This window comes from Gadus chalcogrammus, chromosome 2, assembly GCF_026213295.1.
Source record: "Gadus chalcogrammus isolate NIFS_2021 chromosome 2, NIFS_Gcha_1.0, whole genome shotgun sequence".
NCBI classification, from domain to species: Eukaryota; Metazoa; Chordata; class Actinopteri; order Gadiformes; family Gadidae; genus Gadus; species Gadus chalcogrammus.
In genome coordinates this window covers 14,092,223-14,112,884 of record NC_079413.1, presented here as the reverse complement: position 1 = coordinate 14,112,884, position 20,662 = coordinate 14,092,223, and the positions used below count along the sequence as shown (strand labels likewise).

Below are 20,662 nucleotides of genomic sequence, written 5' to 3'. Positions count from 1 at the left end.
ATGATCATTAAAATGTAACATTGCAGCAATCTATGTCAAATATATTACGTTTAAAAAAAGTATAATTTGAATTCCAACAAATCCTCATTAAATGGTGTTCTCTGACATATAAAGTAGGCCTACATCAAAAAGCCATAACAAACAATTCAAGAGTCCAGTATTCTGCCTTGTTGTACAAAAGAGGAAAATCATGCAGACTGTTTGTCTGTAAGTGTAAGTGATATTAATGTATCATTGTTTGGTTGAAAACGGTTGAGACCTTATAAAAGAGACTAATGATGTGGAATACATTCACCCTAACCGAGCACAGACAATTTTAGGCCATGTCGTTTAGGCCAGGGCTGTTGTTGGAAAAACATATTCACTTACTCTTTCTACATTTGTCCATGTCACATGAAACCGTTTATATGTCACCCATACTGTATAGCTTGTCCACAAATTTCCCCCGTAGCCAAGTTCTCTTCAGTAAAACGGAAAAAAAGGAAGTCAAGTGTTAATTAAATAATGAATCTCATTGTCAGTATTATTATACTGACATACCATTATATATTACACAGTATTGAGTGATTATCCCACAGCCTGATAGCCGGTCTACTGAGCTCATATTTCTGTATGACTTGGTGCCTCACCGAGAACTTTATCCCTTTTAAACCAATACCATAACTCGCAACTAAACTGCACTGCCTTATTAGTAGGAATTTCGCTTCAAGAAATGTTGCTTCAAGATGAAAAACACGCTTAACAGATGCATTGCAATTGTACTTTAATCGACGATAGTGTTTAGCAGGATTTACTGTCCTGCAGGTTTCTTCTAGGGTTTATCCTGGTAGGACACATGAAACCACCAGGGTGCATCCTTTTTCCATTTGTAAAAATTACATAAGCAGTAGTTTCTTTAGAATGGGCTTACATACCTTCGAGTGTGCAAATAAAAAGGGTGGGAAACAATACTTACCACCTTGTCTGATGTTGCTTTGTTGATCTTTTGAGGCCTTAAGATTTTTTCCCATTCAGGGAGTCAATGTGTCCCCTAAACAACATACCGTCAGCACAAATAGTTCCCAAATCTTTACTTGCAACAGCCAAAAAAAGTGAACAGAGGTATGAAAAAACCATAGGTGGGGACCTTTGTTTGATGGTAAATGTGCTTGTTGTGCAGGCATGAAGCCAAACGGAAACGCTGACCCTTCTGGTCAAGAATATGGCATGAGAGGTCCCCCCCCCACCACACACACAATTTAGGATTTTTTTTTTTTTTTGGGGGGGGGGGGGGGGGGGGCGATAATGTCATGTATATTCTAGACTAGAGGGTCACCAATAACCACTTTTTAGTGCCTTATTTCATATTTTGCATGATGTAAATGTCACATGTTAAAGTTACAGCTAAGAAATTGTGAACCATACATAATGCTGCCTTTCATCCCACAGTGCCACTATAGGCGGCTCCTATTTCATCAGAATGTGAAGGATCACAATTCATAAAATAAGTTTTCCTTCATGATAAAAAAAAGCCGGACAATTTCATTTCGCCAGAAAATATTAAGTGCAGCAGAGCAGTATAATTCTTGCTTTGCACCAACAAATGCATCCATCAATGACCAACACCACCTCAAAATAATTACTGTGGAACAGATCTTCATAGAAATCCACGTTTGTGATGCAAAAAACTGAGATGAATCGTATTGTTGTCCGTTATTTTATTTAGGAAAGCTTATTTTACATCTTTCGGGGGTTTCCGCCTTGGAGATGCTTCCTCGAATGAGCTATCCCCCAAAAAAGGTCATTTTATTCCTCATAAACGTTCATACAATTCATTGAAAATGCAAACAATACACAACAAACCCCATTGCCATTTCCAGTATTCTACCTCCATTTCAAATTTCCCTTCATACTGTGCATACGACAAAGTACCCACGAGGCCTGTGTAAACATGATGTTTTTTTGATACATGAAGACTAGACTGTTCCTCCCCTCCACCCCGACCCCCTTGCACAGTGTAACTTTGAACCATACAGGCCAAAGAGAAGAAAAGAGAATGGACATGTTGCTACAACAAGACACAAAAACATGTAGTACACCTGAAGCACAACTATACTTGGGTACAATAGTGCAAGCACATATTCTGGTATCTCGTCCGATTTAACAGACTGGAAAAGAAAACTAGTCGGAAAATGGGTTAAATAGTAATGATCTTCCCTTCCCTAACCATGACGACTAAGGTTCCAATGTACAACGTACACCTCGAACGGGAGCTATAGCAACATCTATAAGACTCTGCTTGCCTATTCATATTTGGCCAACAGCTGATGGTATAGCACTGTCCCGTGTATGTGAAGCATCAAATACGTACATAATTAATAATACAAATAATCAAACAATGTTATTACGCATTTTCCCCAGCTGTAAATTCTAATAACAGGCTTTTATGGCTCAAAAATGAAAACTAAGAAGACTCGAGGACCTGTATTTAAAAAAAATGGAGGATTTAACTGTCCGCAATTGGGCCAGATAAGCAGGTCGGATCAGGTCCATAGAAAAGAAAATATATATATTTAAAATAATAATCATTAATCTTTCCCTTGAACTCTGCAAACAAATTTCTTAATCCAATTTTAACCCAAACTTAAACTTTGGTTACTACGGGGCAATATAAATAAATATATTTGTAGTGCCTAGTTTTTTGATATAATAGAACCTCACAAGTCTCTGATAAAAATAAATAAGATGAGATTTATAATTTTAAGTTATCTCTCTTTTGGTTTGCATGGTTTGTCTTTAGTTATAAATAAACCTGAATGCTACATAATGTAGAGGCTAATATTGAAGATAGCAGACATTCAAATGAGGGGGGAGAACTTTTAAAGTTCATAATGTTGTCAAACATTGGGGCTTGTTAAAAGCTCAATCACAAGATTAATCGTTACTATCGCTGGGTGGGTCACATTCTGTAACCTTGTGGTCGATTACGTTGAATCAATGTCAGTCACTTTATATTAATTTCATTGGGAAAATCAAAGTAATTTGATGAGTGCACCTCGTCACAGAACTAAAGGGGGAGCTTTCAAGCTCACTGCATTTAGGACAAAAAAACATGTAACAATAATGAATGAATGTGATTTGTAAACGCATCCTTGATTGCTAGCGCTCTACATGCTTCATGGCTGTTTGAATTGGTCCACCTGTTCACTATATAGTTAGGGCCTCAGCATTTTGCAGTGTTGTCCAAAAATGTGAAGTGTACAAATCTAGTTTACCACATAGTGCACGACTTAATACTCAAAATGCATCGTAAAATGAGTGAACAACGATGCACATGCAAATTCCCACTAAATCCCATGATGCACTGCAGCTTTCATGGCCATTGGATTCAACCAATAGACAATAGCACAAACAGGTTCCTATGCAAATTAACTATCACGAGGTGACATTCATTAGGTGTCAGGTTGTTAGACTAATTCACATCAAGTCGATGGACTGCGCAAAACGAAGGCTTCCCCATATACTTATGCCTCCAATAATAGTGTTCCATTGTAGGGTACACTATATAGGGAATAGGGAATGAGGGAACAAGTGAGACAAATCAAACATAGCCAATGTATTCTAAGCACACAAGAGCAAGTTAAACACAGCTGAAAGAAAACATTAAGGAAGACAATGCAATGACAAGAAAGACCATATAGGACAATATAAAACCTCATGGAAATGAAAACAAGAATTAAACGGAAAGACAACAAAAAATTGCCAGCTGTGTACCAGCCATGACCTGAAGTTTGTTCTTTCTCTTCCATCCATGAGCAAAATTAAAAGAAACTGAGCACAAGGCGAGCCCCCCAAATGAAAGACCATGGCTGTTCATTCATCCATATCTCCTTGCTCCGATACTTCCTCTGCAGATGGATGGTTTACTTTCTGCCATTATGGATCGTCAGCCGTACTATAAAAGAGGCAGGAGGACATAGACAGGGCCTCACATTTACAACAAATCTACTTCTAGAAAACTACACTACTAAAAAAATGTCTAGTTGAAAAGAAAAATGTCTTCATGACCACCAATCAAAAGGCCTCGCCAGACCAGGGAGCGACCTTGGCAGTTGCTCTCCCTGATCCGACTCTCCTTTCATCACTTTTCATTCATGCTTGAGGTGTCTTTCCTAGCGGTCAGGGTGATGGAAGTAGGCCATAAGGCAGCCGTAAAACGTGCCCAAGAGATCCCCCAAGTAGACAGTTTCAGGTGGTAGGAGCGGACAGTTTCTCACGGCCCTATCCGCGCCTACTGGATGCCTACAACCATAAGGGTACTATCGCTAGTTGCTAGGCAATGCAAAACGGACAATGTAACAGGGCCGTTCAACGAAAGGTACAGTATGTAAAAAAACAAACATTTACTTAACAGAGGTATTTGTGTGGTAATGTTGACATGGAATACTAACAATGAGGAGCAGAAAATAATCAGAGGGAAAAGAGTGTCCATCGTTTTACGTTTACATAAAATCGCTAGACAACTTTACCCTCCAAAGGTATCTGCATTGCCTCAGTCCCTTATTAAATTGAAATTTAAGCAACAATGTAGATATATAAAAGGAAAAAACCTGTGATGTACATTCACAGAGTCACAGCAATGCCACATATGTACAGACACAATGCACACTTCAGTTACATCTTTTGGTGTTTTTTGGATTTTCTCTTTTTAGAATTATTTTTGCAAAAGGTTGAGGGATTGCCTCTCCATCAATAATGAAGAAACCGCAAATGAGGAAGAATCTACTTCTATATCTAAAAAATATCTAAAAATCAACCAAAAAAAGACAAAATAACACACTTTGCGATTATCACATAATGTAAAAGAGTAGACAACTGTTTGTTTCTAGAGAAAACCATAAAGGGCACTTAAAAACAAAGTCTGAACAACTCTGTATAAAAATCGAAGTCTGTTCAGCAATCACTGATGACCTTCAGTAATTGGGTGGCGCGTTGTACAGATTGTTGTCACCATTGTCCCTGCACCACCACCATTGTCTATAAACATCACAGTGGCCCTTTTCACAGAATGTCTCAATTGAGTGGGAACTCTCAAAATGATGGCTTGCTCACCTACGCTACCTGTGACAAAATGAAACGATATATCAGCACACAGCTCGTTTCCCTGGTGGGGTTTACCCACAACGGCAACATATTCAACATCGAGCTGACAGGTCAGCTGAGTTCAATGGCACCCACGTGAAGAGAACCATACAGCCTTCAAAACCTTTGCTTGTGCGTGCTTGTTTTGTTTCTGCTTACCGCCCCCCTATATTCAAGTTTCTACCTATCACAATCCATCCCATGTATTGCCATGGGATCCATTTTGTTTTGGACTCACTCGGTTTCCTACGGTTGGGCCTCAGGTTTGGCTCTGATATGTTATTGGTATTGTAGTACTAATCATTCTATTGTTCGTTTCTGGAAACTTCACATTTCATTGACTGGTTATGTGCGTGGTCCCTCGGTGATCCGTTACAGTAGCAGTATTGATCCCTGGTACTATCCATACCTGAACATCAACACTGAAAGCAAAATAAGCATTATTGTGGTTGCAGTATTATGTGCATTTTAGTATTGTTTGTTTCTGCCAATTTACATCTTAGCGTCAATAAAGATGGTTCCACCCTCGATCAATCGACCTGCTCTGGCTTGTCCCTCCCTCTTATTCCGGTCCAATCTCAATCAAATGTGATGACTCGTGTTCATCTGTTCAGTCAATCTGCCTGATCTGAGCCGACAGTTGGTTGGCTCAGATCCGGCTCTCCTATCCCACCCGTTGCATTTCCTTTCTTCCCGTTTCGGTTCAGTCCTGCTTCCCGACAGTCCTCGGCTTTCTTCAGGTCTGCCCCGCCCGGACCCCCCGGTCGCGTGGTCTCGGCCCGTGGCCTCAGAGCTGTTTCCCGGAGGGCGGGTGCTGGTTCTGGACATGGGTCTGCAGGCGGGCGGCCGAAGAGAAGTGCTTCCTGCACTCGGAGCACCGCAGGACGGTCAGCGCCGACGGAGGCCTCTCTTCTCCGCCGCCCGGCGGGGAGGCGGAGGGCTCGCCCGCGGCGGCGGCGAAGGAGGCGGAGGAGGCGGCGTGCGTCTGCCGGTGCGTCTTGAGCAGCGAGGCGCGGCTGAACCGCCGGCCGCACTCGTCACACTCCAACCACACCCGCCTCCTCTTCTGGAGGGGGGAGAGAGAGACAGAGAAAAAAATAGTTTGTTAAAGTACATCTGTCCACAACACTCACACTTGAGACACTTTCCCAACTGAAGAAAACAACACGTTTCCGTGGCAGTTCCAGTTGGTAGTTCTGTTCTGTTCAAAAATCAACCTAATGGGGCCCCTCATCGTCATCTTCAAACCGCTTATCCGGGGTCGGGTCGCAGGGGCAGCAGCTCCAGCAGGGGCCCCCCAGACTTCCCTTTCCTGGGTCACATTGAGCAGCTCTGACGGGGGAACCCGAGGCGCTCCCAGGCCAGTATTGAGATATCATCTCTCCACCTAGTCCTGGGTCTACCCTGAGGTCTCCTCCCCACTGGTCCTGCCTGGAACACCTCCCTAGGGAGGCGCCTTACCAAATGCCTGAACCACCCCCACTGACTCCTTTCTAAGCAGGGGAGCGGCTCTAATCCAAGTTCCTCACGGATGGCTGAGCTTCTCACCCCATCCCTAAGGGAGACGCCAACCACCCTCCTGAGAAAACCAATCTCGGCCGCTTGTACCCGCAATCTCGTCCTTACGGTCATCACCCATCCTTCATGACCATAGGTCAGGGCAGGAACGAACATCGACCTGTAGATCGAGATCTTTGCCTTGCCGCTCAGCTCTCTTTTCGTCATAACGGAGAGGTAAAGCGTTCGCAATACCACCCCCGCTGCTCCGATTCTCCGGCCAATCTCACTCCATCATACCCTAACTTGCCAACAAGACCCTGAGGTACTTGAACTCCATACAAGGACTCATTTCCTACCCGGAGTAGGCAATCCACTGGTTTCCTGCTGAGGGTCATAGCCTCTGATTTAGCGTTGCTGATAATATGACACGGAACCATTTTCTCAACTGTCACATTGTGAAGGCAAAAAAATTAAGTAGATTTAGCCTCTTCATCAGGAATATCCTAGAAGGCACAGGTTGTCAGGGAAAGGGCATTTAGATTCTATCTTACCGCTGTGACATGACAATGAACTGACTATAGTAGGATATAATAGCATGGGAGAAGTTGGAGGTTATTTGGTCGTTCTCGGTTCCTTTGGATTATGTCGAAGCACGCTAACCTGGCTGTGTTTAGGCATGTTTTAGGCTTTATGTAAGGGGGAGGGATGTGGCAACATATCAACCGTATAGTCAACCGTAATATTGGTTATTACGTGACGGATAAAAGCGTTGCATCATCGCAAAGTTGAGGAAGTTAAAATTAATCAATTTGGATGTTGAAAGTCAGCAAAATACTGATTAATGCTAAATGTGTGTTTTGATTTACATCTTTATGATTGAATAAATACGATATGACTTACTTTCTCTGTAATAAGTCTTTGAGAGAGCAACTCGGTCACTGAGAAACACCTACTCTTTATAAACCAACAATGACATGAATAAGCAGTTCCTAGCCTGGGAACCGGACGATTCTGCAAGCTCATATGGCATATACATCTGGCCCCCCTCCTGTCCAGACAGATTAACAGATGACCTGGCCCATCAAAACTGTTTATTTTATGGGGCGGGATTAATATGATCACGGTACAGAGGAGCGACCTATGGGAGCGCCGTTGAGGCATCTTCTATAAACAACCAAGATGGCTGCCACTGATGTGTCACACGTTTCGTTGCTCTGCTTTGTTGAGGGTCTATCAATTGCAGCAAGACAAATATGGGTCTGGCGATGTCAGGCTAAGAGGTTCCTGCTATGGCAAAAAGAAAATAAACCTCAAACCCTGATTTACCCCCCTGGTTGACACGTCGTAGGAGTGAATTCAGGAGGTTCAATTAACCTGCTTTGAAGGTGAGTTGAAACCCGAAACAGCTCTGTAAATGGGCTCCAGCTGTCCCTGGGCCTCCTTTGAAACCGGCACAATGTTTTTTTTGAGCTGCAGTCATGACTTTGGTTCGAAAAGATTCTGAGGTTTGTGAGGGATAAAAAAAAAAAAACAATAACGCCTGAATCATCCCAGGAGTTTCACTTCCCACTTGGAATCCATCTCACCGGTCTCTCTCACCAGATGGTGTTAGAGTTCCCATGCAAACCATTATTTCTCACCTTAAGCCTACATGTTTTTGCCTTCAGTGTGCTCGAGTCTCGACTCTGTTCAACTGTTATGATATACTTTTCTCTCCTAACGCTGGGACTGATGTCCTTGCTCTGTTGCTTTTGACTGGGTGCTGATTACCTTGAGCTACAGCCAACGGCTTTATGGCTCCTCAGAGCCAGCCAAGTGACTTACTGTCTCTTGGAGAGCAGTGCGTGTGTGTGTGCTTCTTTCTCTCATTGCTAATCGAATTATACGAGTCCCTTTGGAAGCAAAGCGCTATAGTGAGAATGAATGAGTGGCGGGGGGTTGCACATTGAATGGCATCCTATTGTCTATGATATATATAAGTTCCGTCTATGTCTTGTTTGTCCCGTTGGTTCTCTCCACAGGTTCTCGTCTGGCACAGAGCCCTATAGTCACCTATAGAACACCATTGTGGAAAGAGAATATTTGGTCTTAACATCCTTACTCCATTGTCATACTCCCATACGACCAAACTTATTTTGAATGAAAAGACTGAATGTAGGACACAAGTCTTTTGTTTCCTCTGATGCCTACCTTCCTTCCTTTTTCCTCCTCTTCCTCCTCCACCACCACCGCTGCTTGCTGCTGCTGCTGTGGTGTTGGTTCTCCCTGTTTGGTCGAAAGGGAAGAGACGCCAAGCAGCCCTCCATCATAGCCACTGCGGACCCCGCCGCCCGCAGGGGCCAGGGCATCCAGGATGTCGGCGACATTGAGGGAGATGGAGTTGGCGGGCTCGACCTCGCAGCCCCCGCAGTCGTCGTCGTCCTCCGTCAGCTGAGCGGGCAGCGTGAGGAGGCGCTGGAGCATGGAGGCCGAAGAGCGTCGGCGCAAGGATTCTGAGGGAGAGCGAGAGAGCGAGTGAGGAAACGGGTGAGAGGAAGTGATGTCGGAGCAGACTGGGGAGCATGGCGATAACGTTTGCTCAGCACTCTTCATAGCTGGGATTTGCCTCAGGTCAGTTTTATATTATTGGAAAAATGTCCGGGCTTGAGTCACCAAACCGGTTATGAAACATCCAACAGGCTTCTGCCATAGCACGAGAATTTAATCAACTGCCCTTTGGTCGCCATATTTCATCCGTCTTGAGACAGCTGTTTCTGATCACCTCTGTGCTAGACAGCTGTTTCTCCAGTCAGCAGAATGACTATAACGTGACACTTTAGGGAACACTGCAATGTCAACTTTAAAAAAGGAAGTATCAGCCTTATCTTGCCTCATAGTCATCGTCGTCAATCACATACGTCTAGGTAGATCCTATCTCTTAAATGAAAGTTACATGAAGACATGACCTAGAGCATAGAGCTCACCTGCAGGGCTCACGGCTCGGTCATGGCCCTTCCCCGCTTTGTTGTCATCCGGGGACAGGACCTCCATGTCCTCCAGGGGGGTCCAGCGGGGGTCCTGATGGGGTAAGGTGGGGGATGGCTCCATGTCCAGGGGGACCAGGTTGAAAGGGGTGGTGACAGACCTCGGGCCCCCCTCCCCCGGGCCCTTCCCCCGAACCACCTCCAGCTCTTTGACCTGCCAGATGTCGCTGCACCACTTTTGTCCAAACACCTTGTCCAGGATGGGGACCCAGTCGTGGGACATGGACAGCACCGCCGGCCGGTCTGGGTCTGGGGAGGCAGTGGGGGGGGGGGGGGGGGGGGGGGGGGGTGGTAAGTAAACACCAAAAAGGACTTCTATTCAGCTGAAAAGTGCTGAACAACATTTGAGTGCTTTTGGACTAAATTGTATTCGGTTGTTGGGGGGAAATTCTCGGTCTGATAATAGAAGTCAGCTACTTCCAGATAAAAACGTGTTTCCAGATTGGTCGTTTTCTATTGGCTGCGCGCCTTAGCTGGAGCGAGTGTGCCGTCCGTTATGAACCCCCCTCACACTCGCTCCTATGGAACCCAATGGTTCAGTCCCATCCTAAAACCTTTTTTATTGCTCAGAACCACGTTCTATTTTTTTTTCTCCTGCCAAAACGGGCATTTACTCACCCTTCGAGCACAGGTCGAAGAAAGATCCACAAGGTGAAAAAGTTATGGGAACATCAGGGCAAAAAAGAACGAAAGGATAAGGATATATAGGAGAATGTTGTGTCTTTGACTCCGATCTGTAATCATCAAAGCCAACAGCCTACATACAAGAATCCCAGAGCAAGATGCCCACTTACTCAAAAATATAAAATAAATAACAACCAAGTAACTTTGGCTAAAAGGGTCTGCTAAATGACTTGATAGCAATCAGCAAGGAAGGAAGGAGGGAGGACAGTGAGATAAGGGAGGTTTGAGGAGAAGGGGGAAGGAAGGAAGGTAAGGACGAAGAGGAGGAGGCCACCGAAGTGTGAAGGAAAATTTAAGGGATTCCAGAGAACAAAACATGTTCAACGTGATCTTAACCAAACTCCTACTGAGCAGTTGAAAACCTGAGCGAGACCTGATTGAGTCCTAGAATATTGTCCTTTATGTCGGGTTGTAGTCCCGACTTGGGTTCCAGAGAGACTGTTGATCGGATCTTAAATACATTGCACTTTCAATTTCACTTACTAAAAAGCCTTTTTAACTTTCAATTTAATTTTCTCTTAAATACATTGCACTTTCTATTTTACTCATTTCTTGCATATGTTTTCTTTTACTTATCTATTATTTTATTTTATTGTATGACAATGTTTATATGTGAAGCACTTTGAGTCTGCCTTGTGTATGAAAAGTGCTATATAAATAAAGTTGCCTTGCCTTGCCTTAAAGTAAAAGGTTGTTAAGTGTGGTAATAAGAACACAAGGTGCGGGGGCACAATGCATGGAGAACAGCAAGGAAAAGGAAGTTGTAAAAAGATAACAATGAACGCTGCATTCGTAACAGCTCTGTTTGCTATGCTGAATCACACACATACAGTTGTCCAGGGGGCGATTTAAGACCCTATCAAGCAAGGCAGTCAAACTACTTCTTCCATGTCACATTTTTGGTTTAACCACTTTTATTTAGGCTTCACCTAAACCGTAAGCGGGCTTATAGATTGATCGAAGCAAAATTAACCTATAACATACATTATCCACGCCTGGGAACCAGACGAATTATGACCAATCATAACTATTTATCTAATATAAGGCTGGATGAATACGATGATGGTGCAGAGGGCCGAAAAGGCAGAGATGGCTGCCGCTGATGTAGGACCGTTTGCTGATTATGCTAATAGAGACAAACTGGACTGTCAACAAATTACTTTTGTTGAAAAGAAAGATGTTTTTTCGTCACTCAGTGCTGCGTCACCCTCTTCTTTGCTATGTTTGGTTGTAGGCCTATCCAATTGCATTTAGAGGTATTTTGTGCCAGTTGGTGGCGCCCTTTGGAAATCTAAAGAGGAGTTACATTTACATTTAGGGCATTTAGCAGACGCTTTTATACGAAGCGAGTACAGTACATTTGTCAGAAGAACCAGGGAAATAATATATCGCTGTCCAATAATCAACACTGTGGTGCGAAAACAGAAAAGTTCAACTTCACAGTTTGCATTTCATCTGGTGAAGCAAGGCTAAAAACCCATGGATCTATAAGATATAACCCCATCACATCATCGATGACCCCATTTCCCCAACCGTTATCTACATAACCATTGCGAGTAGCAGGCTATACCTGTTCTTACAGCAACCGCCAGAGCACTCTAATCGACCAGTCAAGGACAATGGGTTATTACCAAAGTATGTTCAAACTAGGCTTGTCTTTTCACGCTGGAGACCTTAGTCGCCACACAATATAGACTAAAGTCGGAAGTTTAAGGTCATAGATTTAGAGATTAACATAATATTAGCAAATCCCCATTCATTATCAGCCAATATAGCATAGAAGGTGCATTTAGGGGATCCGGAAGATTTCAATACAGATATTCCATTTAAACAAACCGATAAAAGTAATGGTGTCTCCGCTACTTGGGAAAACAAACTGCCGGAAAATCAACCTTTCGAACACCAGTTAGCCATTCTGGAGGAAAAGCTTGGCAAGCAGGCTATACTCTTTAGCCAAGGCTCTACCAGCTTTCATTGTTATGGAAAATGTCACATAAAGTGCACAGATACGGATTACCCTGAATAATCAACCCTATTCCACAAGTCATGAATTTTGATCGATTAAATCTTTTGAGATCTCAATAATAAAAGAAGGATTTTCCTCCCTTTGTTCCAGACAATCTATCCCATGTGTTGAGAGAAAGAGATTTGTGAAAAACACCACATTCACAAAAACACATTTCAATAAAACAGAACTTGGCCACAGCTTTACAGACCAGATGGCACCGTTGTACACAGTCAAGATTGGGAAGAGCATTGGTAATGTTTTACAACATCCAAGAGCTGACCTCAATCGATGTATGATACAGAATTAAAAACCAGTAAAAGCAAACGCATGACCAGGCACACACCATAAACTGCCAGGTTGCCACCCCTCTCTTCACCCATGCCAGATGTTCAGAGGATGAACACTCGACTGCCCAATGTGTCATGTCATGTCTTTGCACAACACTTTTGTAGAATAGTGCTCAATACTTTCCTGTATTACGAAAAAAACGTCTTTTTACATAATCAATGAAAAAGATTGCTTTTTCCTATGTTCTTTGTATTTCGTTGGACTGGTTGAAGAAAACAAATTTCCCAGTCAAATGTAAGCATCAATGTAATTACATTGGCTTTGATGAGAATTCCTAGAATAAAACATTTTCCTACTATCTATCTGTATAAACAGTTACGAACGCAAGGTAACCTAAGACAGAGGACTCTGATGTCAGATTACACTGACCGCAAGTAAATTATGTCAGTGTTGTTTGGTATGTGCTCGGTATTCCACGCAACTAATTCAGTTTTGTGGCGGTTTCTGAGAAAGGTTTCCCCCACGGCCAATTGTATGTTTCCGTAGCACAGAAATGTTGGGGACTAATTAGAGGGACAGGAAGTCAATTAAATGCATGAACAAATACACCAAATTCTGGTCTACAATGGCCCTTAAAAGGAGACCATGTTTCTATATAATTATCCTTGTTGGTAGCCCCAATCTTCAGTAAACTCTCCAGCAACATTAAACCCGGTTGAAGTTAAAGCTAGGATTATCATGATCATGAAAGCTAAATTAAAAGGATTGGACGGGATAATAACAGGCCTGCGACAGCCGCAGATACCACATTATTCTCTTATTTTTGTCAGAGCATTTACTGATGGCTTGTCCATTCTATGATCAAATAATCAGTCTGTGGTATGAACGAATAATCAAATTTTCGATTAGTGCCGACATTCACAAAGGCAGCTAAGGATCAACGGCAAGAATTTGCTTACCATCTTAAACGCATCATGCTCCATGTAGAATAAAAAGTATCAAACATTTAATTTGGTTGACCCGTATTTAGGTCACTGTCACTTTAAGGGGAATAGAGCTTCTGTTCAATCTATGGTGGGATGTTTACCTTGGAGCTACACTCTTCTCTGACCGGAGTCAAGCCCCTATAGCGTACGCTAGCTCTATTCCGCATAACTGCAGAGGCCCTATACCCCTATTTAGATTGTCTTTTATATTCTTAGAGTGTGCCCATGTGGAACTCTTGTGGGACTTTGACATGAGTTAGCCTTTACCAACAGAAAAGGCCTATAACACTATATTATTAACTACCTAACTCACACAATGCACTGTTGAATGATGTCCAACTCCCTCCCCGCTCATTAGTGTACTGCTGCTGTTTGTTTGTGTTGTATGCATACTTATTTATATTTCGGCTTATGCTTGTGTGATCGGTCCTTCCATTTGTGTTTATTTGAATTGAACATTTGCTTTACAGGTACAAATGTAAAAAAAATCTGCTTTGACTCGTGAACGAATATTCAAATAATCGATTGAGTGGACCAATCCCTACTTTCCACTCACCATCAGCCTCGGGCGTCTCCTTGGATACGATGACATCAGCCAGATCCTCTCTGGTGGCCTCCGAGCCGCTGGGTGATGATGAAGAGTGTTTGGAGCCCCGTCTTCGGCTTGCCCCCCTGGTCCCCCTGTCCCCCGGTGCGCCTCCTCCCAGCCCGGTGCTCCTCCCCAGGTACTCCTCCAGGGTTTTCTGCTCCCGCTCCTTCTTGGTGATCTCCAGGAGGAGGTCATCGAACGAGGCCTCCACGATCTTGGTCAACTCGCACACGGCAAAGTCCAGCACGCGCTCCATCACCCCCTTCAACTGGCCTGCGGAGCACAGAGGAGAAGAGGCGGTGACAGCGGTGTTTGTTAAATGCAAGAGAAGTGTGCTGTACATTTTCCTGTGGCAAAACCACATTGGAACGCCTACACCTAAATCCTCAATGACGTAGACTTTTTCTGTGGTGCTCACGGCAGGAGAAAGTGGGTCCCTAAGCAAGGATAAAGCACCGTGCTAAACGCTTGGTTCCCCGTTGATAGCAATTACAGAGTAGCCTGCCCCAACTGTTAAAATGACTTTGCCATGATCGGTAAGAGGTAAGGAAAAAAATAGACATTCTTCAGTCTTGTTGTCTTTTTATTTAGTACTTTAGCTTTAGTCGAGGGGAGGGGGGTTAAGTAACATGGTAGTCACTACACAACGCTGGCCAGCCCGTCTTGAAGATGGAAATGCTTTGAGAGAACCCAATTGTTTTAGACCTGACGGCTATGGCAGCTGCTTGAAGACAATCAATCACCCTGTAGCACTGCAGGGTGGAAGGGAAAACCACTTGCACTCCTCTGTGGCTGCACATAACTGTATTGGCTCGAGATTATGAACTAAATAGCGTCTTGCATTCAATCAAAATGTATGTTGAATAAGGAGGGGCCCATTGATATTTTAAGACTGCGGAAAGTGTCAGTTAAATAGTCAAGTTAAAAGCCCTAACAAGGTCAGTGTGGTTCTTTGAAACGTTCATGTTCTTAATTGGTTAAATGCGCAACAGAAAAGGTAGTAGTCCTTGTTGGAAATGAAAGTTTTGTTATCCAAAATCTCCTCATCAATGCAAGATAGACAAGTTGAATTAAAAAGTAGAAAGCATGTTCGAAATTAGTAGCAAGAGCAATACATAAAAAAGTATTTGAAGTAGTTAACAAATAAGTAAATATGCATAAAATATGTACCTTGAATATTAAAAAAAAAATTATAGCCAATACTGCTTATAGTAATGCGTAGAACAACACAAACATAATCCCAAAAAAATATTACAGTGAGATAAAAATAGGTGATAAACATTTGTGTAGTCTGTATTGCCAGTTTGTATCTCTGATTTCAGTTGCTCCGTTTGTGGAAAATAATTATGCTACCTGTCCTGGAGCAGAGAACTTCAATAGCTACCTGGAGGAGCCGTGTGCATACCCACAGTCCAAGCCTAATTCAAGAGCCGCCATTGAATTGTAAACTTAAAGATTCTTCATAGCCATTGTCTATCCAGGACAGATTAGCTGAGCACTCTCCTTTTTTCTCACCTCATAAGAAGGCTAGAGGCATAAGAAGAGTAAAGACATGTCTAGCGCCCCAGTAATTATAGGCCTAGTAGGGACATCGTGCAAATAAACCGGCTCCCTGTGAACCCTTGAGCAAGAGCACGCTCCCAACTCAGGATAAACTACAGTGTAAAAAGTAATACTGGCGGTTATTTTGTGTGTGTGTGTGTGTGTGTGTGTGTGTGTGTGTGTGTGTGTGTGTGTGTGTGTGTGTGTGTGTGTGTGTGTGTGTGTGTGTGTGTGTGTGTGTGTGTGTGTGTGTGTGTGTGTGTGTGTGTGTGTGTGTGTGTGTGTGTGATAACTATATCATGTACCTTTCTGTCAACGGTATGCATGAATGTGTTTATAGTTGTGTACTTCAGCTGAGAATCATCAATCATCGAGATACAGACTTGACAGTACAGGGCGATAAAAAAGCTGTTATACAATGATGGGCCATTGTCATCATTGAGTGGCAAAGTGCTGTCATTAATAAATAAAATGGGGAATTACCCATTAGCCATGGATGCAGGTCTTGATATTATCCCAAATTAATTTATACTAGATAAATATACGGATAACCAAACATTAAATCTCTCAATCCTAAGAGGCACGGGCTTGTGAACTCATTTCACCACCGACCTAGCCTTTCAGATGATGTGCTCAGTTTTGGGCTGTGGGGCAGCGAGTCCAGGGCAGCTGGGAGGCACCCAGTTAGCATACACTAAAACAAATGGATTACACTGTTCTGCTCCCATGTTTAGATAGTACAGTCGACTGGAGGCATGTTAGATAATGTCGGATGCATGCTCATTCAAGCCATGTCTTAAGAAGGTGCACATTTTATTTTCGGAATCATTTAGACATGTTGCTTGTTAAACCCAAATTAAATGTTCGTATGCCATATGTCATTATTAACCCCACAACTTTCGTTACACAATATGTTTCAGGTTAAGGCAACTTTTGTATTGCTGGTACCAAGATCTTCATTACAGACAAATTATCATTATATTATTAGACAGCTAGCTGAGCCAAGTGCATGAAGTCTGGCTCTACCTCATAAGCTTTTTATTTTTCATCATTAAAAAAATGTCTTTACAAATTTGTGATAAATAATCAGAATATTTATTATTATATTTGCTTTTGTTTATCGTTAAAAGTTTGTCGAAAATCTGCGAATTCATCACAGCAGGAGGATCGATATGATCAATAACTTGTGGCATTTCAGGCATGTTGTCACTCTCAGCGTTGTTTCCAAAATAGGAGCGTGGACCACACCGCTTGTTTTGTAAGCCATACATAACGAGCAACAGATACATGACTTACGGCCCCAAGCGTCCTGTATTTACGGTTTCAAGTGGTGGATAACACCCCCGCTGAAACAGGCTTAGTATGATTTCAGAGGTTTAAATCCCAATTATCTCAATTATAGGCCATTTCTTTTGCCTGTGTTGGTAATCTTACTTATTTTAAATCTTTGAACGCCGATACGTCAGTTGATTCTTCGCCAGAGAACCGCAATCTACGTTAGCGCTTTTACAACAACAGAGTAATGTGAATATATTACATCATTACAACGATCAAAAGGATGGAGGATCTGAAAGGAAAGATGAAAGGAGGTTGCATCACACAAACGTATCTGTATTCTGTACGAAGGGAAAGACTTGATATATGTCCCATTGTTAATTCCATCACGTGACGTGTCTTTGTCCTTTTGACTCTCATTCTACCAACTCTCTATCCTCAAACCCATCTTTACAATCTTTGTATGCATCACCTTCTATACATTTCCTGTCAATCTGCCAATGGGGTGAATCCGGATCCGCCTACGCATTCATTCATTCACATTTTTAAACCCGACTCCAAGAAAGACAAGGTCCTGGGAGGAAGAAAGAGGCCCCTTAACTAGCATAGACCAGCCTTCTGCAGTGTGGCAAATGCAGTGTGTGTGTGTGTGTGTGTGTGTGTGTGTGTGTGTGTGTGTGTGTGTGTGTGTGTGTGTGTGTGTGTGTGTGTGTGTGTGTGTGTGTGTGTGTGTGTGTGAAAAGGAAGATGCAGCAAATGCACTAATAAACTATAGGCCTTGTTATATGCAAGCAAGTAAACTGTTTCGCAAAAGCAAATCTGGAGCAGGGGTCTCCATGTCCATTAGGGATGGGCAAAATGATTCTTTTCCGGGAACTAGTTCTTACAGTTCAGTTCACTATAACGATTCGTTTATTTGATTCGTTCGTTTTGATTCGTTCGTTACGTCAGGTTACATCTTAAAAAAATTAAAAATAAAACAACTTTTTATTTTTAAAAAAATATTTTTAAATTGGTCGTGGGTCCGGATAGGACCGTCAAGACCGCAGTCCGCCGTTTGGAGATGCCTGCTATATAGTATGTTGAACGTCCCACCAATATCTATACCACTTGCTTACTCTCTATATTTCATTCATGGTTTTACATTTATAATTTTATTTTACTTTACATTTAATTCTTCATTGTTCAGGCATTACAGAACTTGCATGGTCATAAATAAAAAATACGAACTGCAGTTTAATTTCTTTCTTTGTTCTTAAATTGACGTAGAATGGAGCAAAGACTCCTGGGATTGGGAAATGCGTTTATCCAATAAACAGATGGAGGTCAAGTCTATTTTCGAAAAAATGTAGGGGGATATATGAGTCGAATGGTATGACCCAAGATACGTCAGAGAGAGAAAGCGCGCATATTCGACGGTACCGCCTTGTCATTGGTTTACCCAGGTGCCATTCCAACACCATTGCTACCTCTCATTGGCTGAATCTTTGAGGAAGTTGTAGACTCAATCAATAGAAGTCGCGGGGAGACGGAGCTCTGTTCGTTTGTATATTTTATTTACGTGACCATATGTTTGGTTGATGTTAAAAAAAAAGAATCAAAGAACCAGTTCTTCTTGTTTTGGGGAACCAGTTCTTGTCGTTCACGTTCGGGATTCGTTCGTTGTAACGAATCAGTCGCGACCGACACATCCCTAATGTCCATGTGTGACGATGTGTATGGGGAAGACCGTCTAGCACCCCTGAAAAAAGTTTGAGAGGAAGGTAGTTTTAAGACATTTTCTCTCAATTTCTCCCATTATAATGGTGTCAGCTCCCATTGTTGGGTTCAAGGGTTCAAGTCCTGACATGATGGAATATGGTTTGAGCGTTCCACAATGTCGGCCGGAGTGCTTGGATCACACACACACACACACACACACACACACACACACACACACACACACACACACACACACACACACACACACACACACACACACACACACACACACACACACACACACACACACACACACACACACACACACACACACACACACTATTTTTTTCATAAATTGGTTTATTGTTAATTTTTCAAAGATGAACAAACTAACATAACCTGCGGTGCCAGGCCACTTATTGTCATTTGGCAAATTTAGCAAACATCTTTTTTGTTGCGGCTGAATCTTTTGTGTAATGCTATAGAGGTCAGGCCCACATTGCAGAGTACTTAAGGGACAGGTTCATAGTTCTGTGAACCTCAAGGGACCAATGTCACCTTTGACGTTGACCATTCTACTGCATAAAAAGTTAGCGGTAAGGTTACGTAAGCAATCATGGCAAATGAAGGGAAAGTCCCAGTAAGCAAATGCTAGCAACGGGGTCAGCAGGCATGTTTGGTGTCCAAACTGTTCTCAGCATATAATACTGTGAAGGGAAAATGTTCACTCCTTGACGGCAGCAAGGAGTGGATTTTGAGCCGACGCTGGGAACTACAGGGTTAATAAGTTAATAGCTATAAACCTATAAAAACAACTTGGACAAGACCTCCTTCCACTAACGGAAATATCAAAAGCATTTTAAATGAATTGACTTAAAGGAATGAGCCAATGCATTGTCTGTGGGACTGTACTTGATGGAAAGTACATATGGAGATTATCAACTTGTCTCAGACCACAATATGCCCCGGTAGCTATGCAATATTCATAAGAGAATCCAATGGTGCAACATTAAAAATTTGAATGGCTGTCATGCCAAATGTGTACCGGCTGCCAAATTTGTACCGGGCGCGTCATCCATACGTAATCCATTCCAAACCTGCCTGGCAACAGATGATCTGCGTGTGTTTGTGTGTGTGTGTCGAATGACGTGAAAGGTTCACGAACATTCGCGAACCGTCAAGCTCGTTCATTCGCACTTGTCCGTTATCTATATGGTGCTATTTCGTCCTTGACCTGCTTTAAACACTCAGTTTACTTGCTAAATTTGATTAAACTATTAAATACAATACAAATATAAAGTAAAAACAAGTGTTATCTAGCGATCCGTTTTCTGTATTATGTTATTTAGTCTTTGGCAACATGAGCGCAAATGTTTTTTGAAACCCGCTTTAAACACTCAGTTTACTAGCTAAATTTGATTAAACAATTAAATACAATACAAATATAAAGTAAAAACAAGTGTTATCTAGCGATCCGTTATCTGTATTATGTTATTGTGTCTTTGGCAACATGAGCGCAAATGTTTTTTTAAACCTGCCCGGCAACGGACAACCCTTACCCTCTTAATATAGAACATATGCTAATGATGATCTAGAAACGTGGATGCCATTGAACTCAGCTGACCAGTCAGCTCGATGTCTAATCTGTTGCCGTTGTGGGTAAACCTCACCAGGGAATCAAGAGCTATGTGCTGATAAACCATATCATTTTGTCACAGGTAGCGTAGGTGAGCAAGCCATCGTTTTAAGAGTTCCCACGCGATTGAAACATTCTGTGAAAAGGGCACTGACTGTGATGTTTATAGACAATGGTTTCAACAATCTGTACAACGCGCCCCTCAATTACTGAAGGTCATCAGTGATTGCTGAACAGACCTCGTTTTTTATACACAGTTGTTTGGACTTTGTTTTTAAGTGCCCTTTATGGTTTTCTATATTAACAAAC

The 20,662-nt window shown here is 42.5% G+C and overlaps 1 protein-coding gene across 1 annotated transcript in view; it reads right to left on the bottom strand.

Annotated features, from left to right (window-relative positions):
* Positions 1–1,289: 1,289 nt before the first annotated feature.
* The window catches only part of si:dkeyp-113d7.10 (uncharacterized), a 32,517-nt gene continuing 13,144 nt past the window's right edge, over positions 1,290–20,662 (bottom strand). Inside the window, exons 3-6 of the mRNA XM_056606024.1 lie at positions 14,167–14,472; positions 9,585–9,893; positions 8,812–9,113; positions 1,290–6,187 (exon numbers count right to left, since the gene is read on the bottom strand). Coding sequence (XP_056461999.1) covers positions 5,909–6,187; positions 8,812–9,113; positions 9,585–9,893; positions 14,167–14,472 — 1,196 coding nt within the window. The 3' untranslated portion in view covers positions 1,290–5,908. The remainder of the gene's footprint in view (positions 6,188–8,811; positions 9,114–9,584; positions 9,894–14,166; positions 14,473–20,662) is intronic.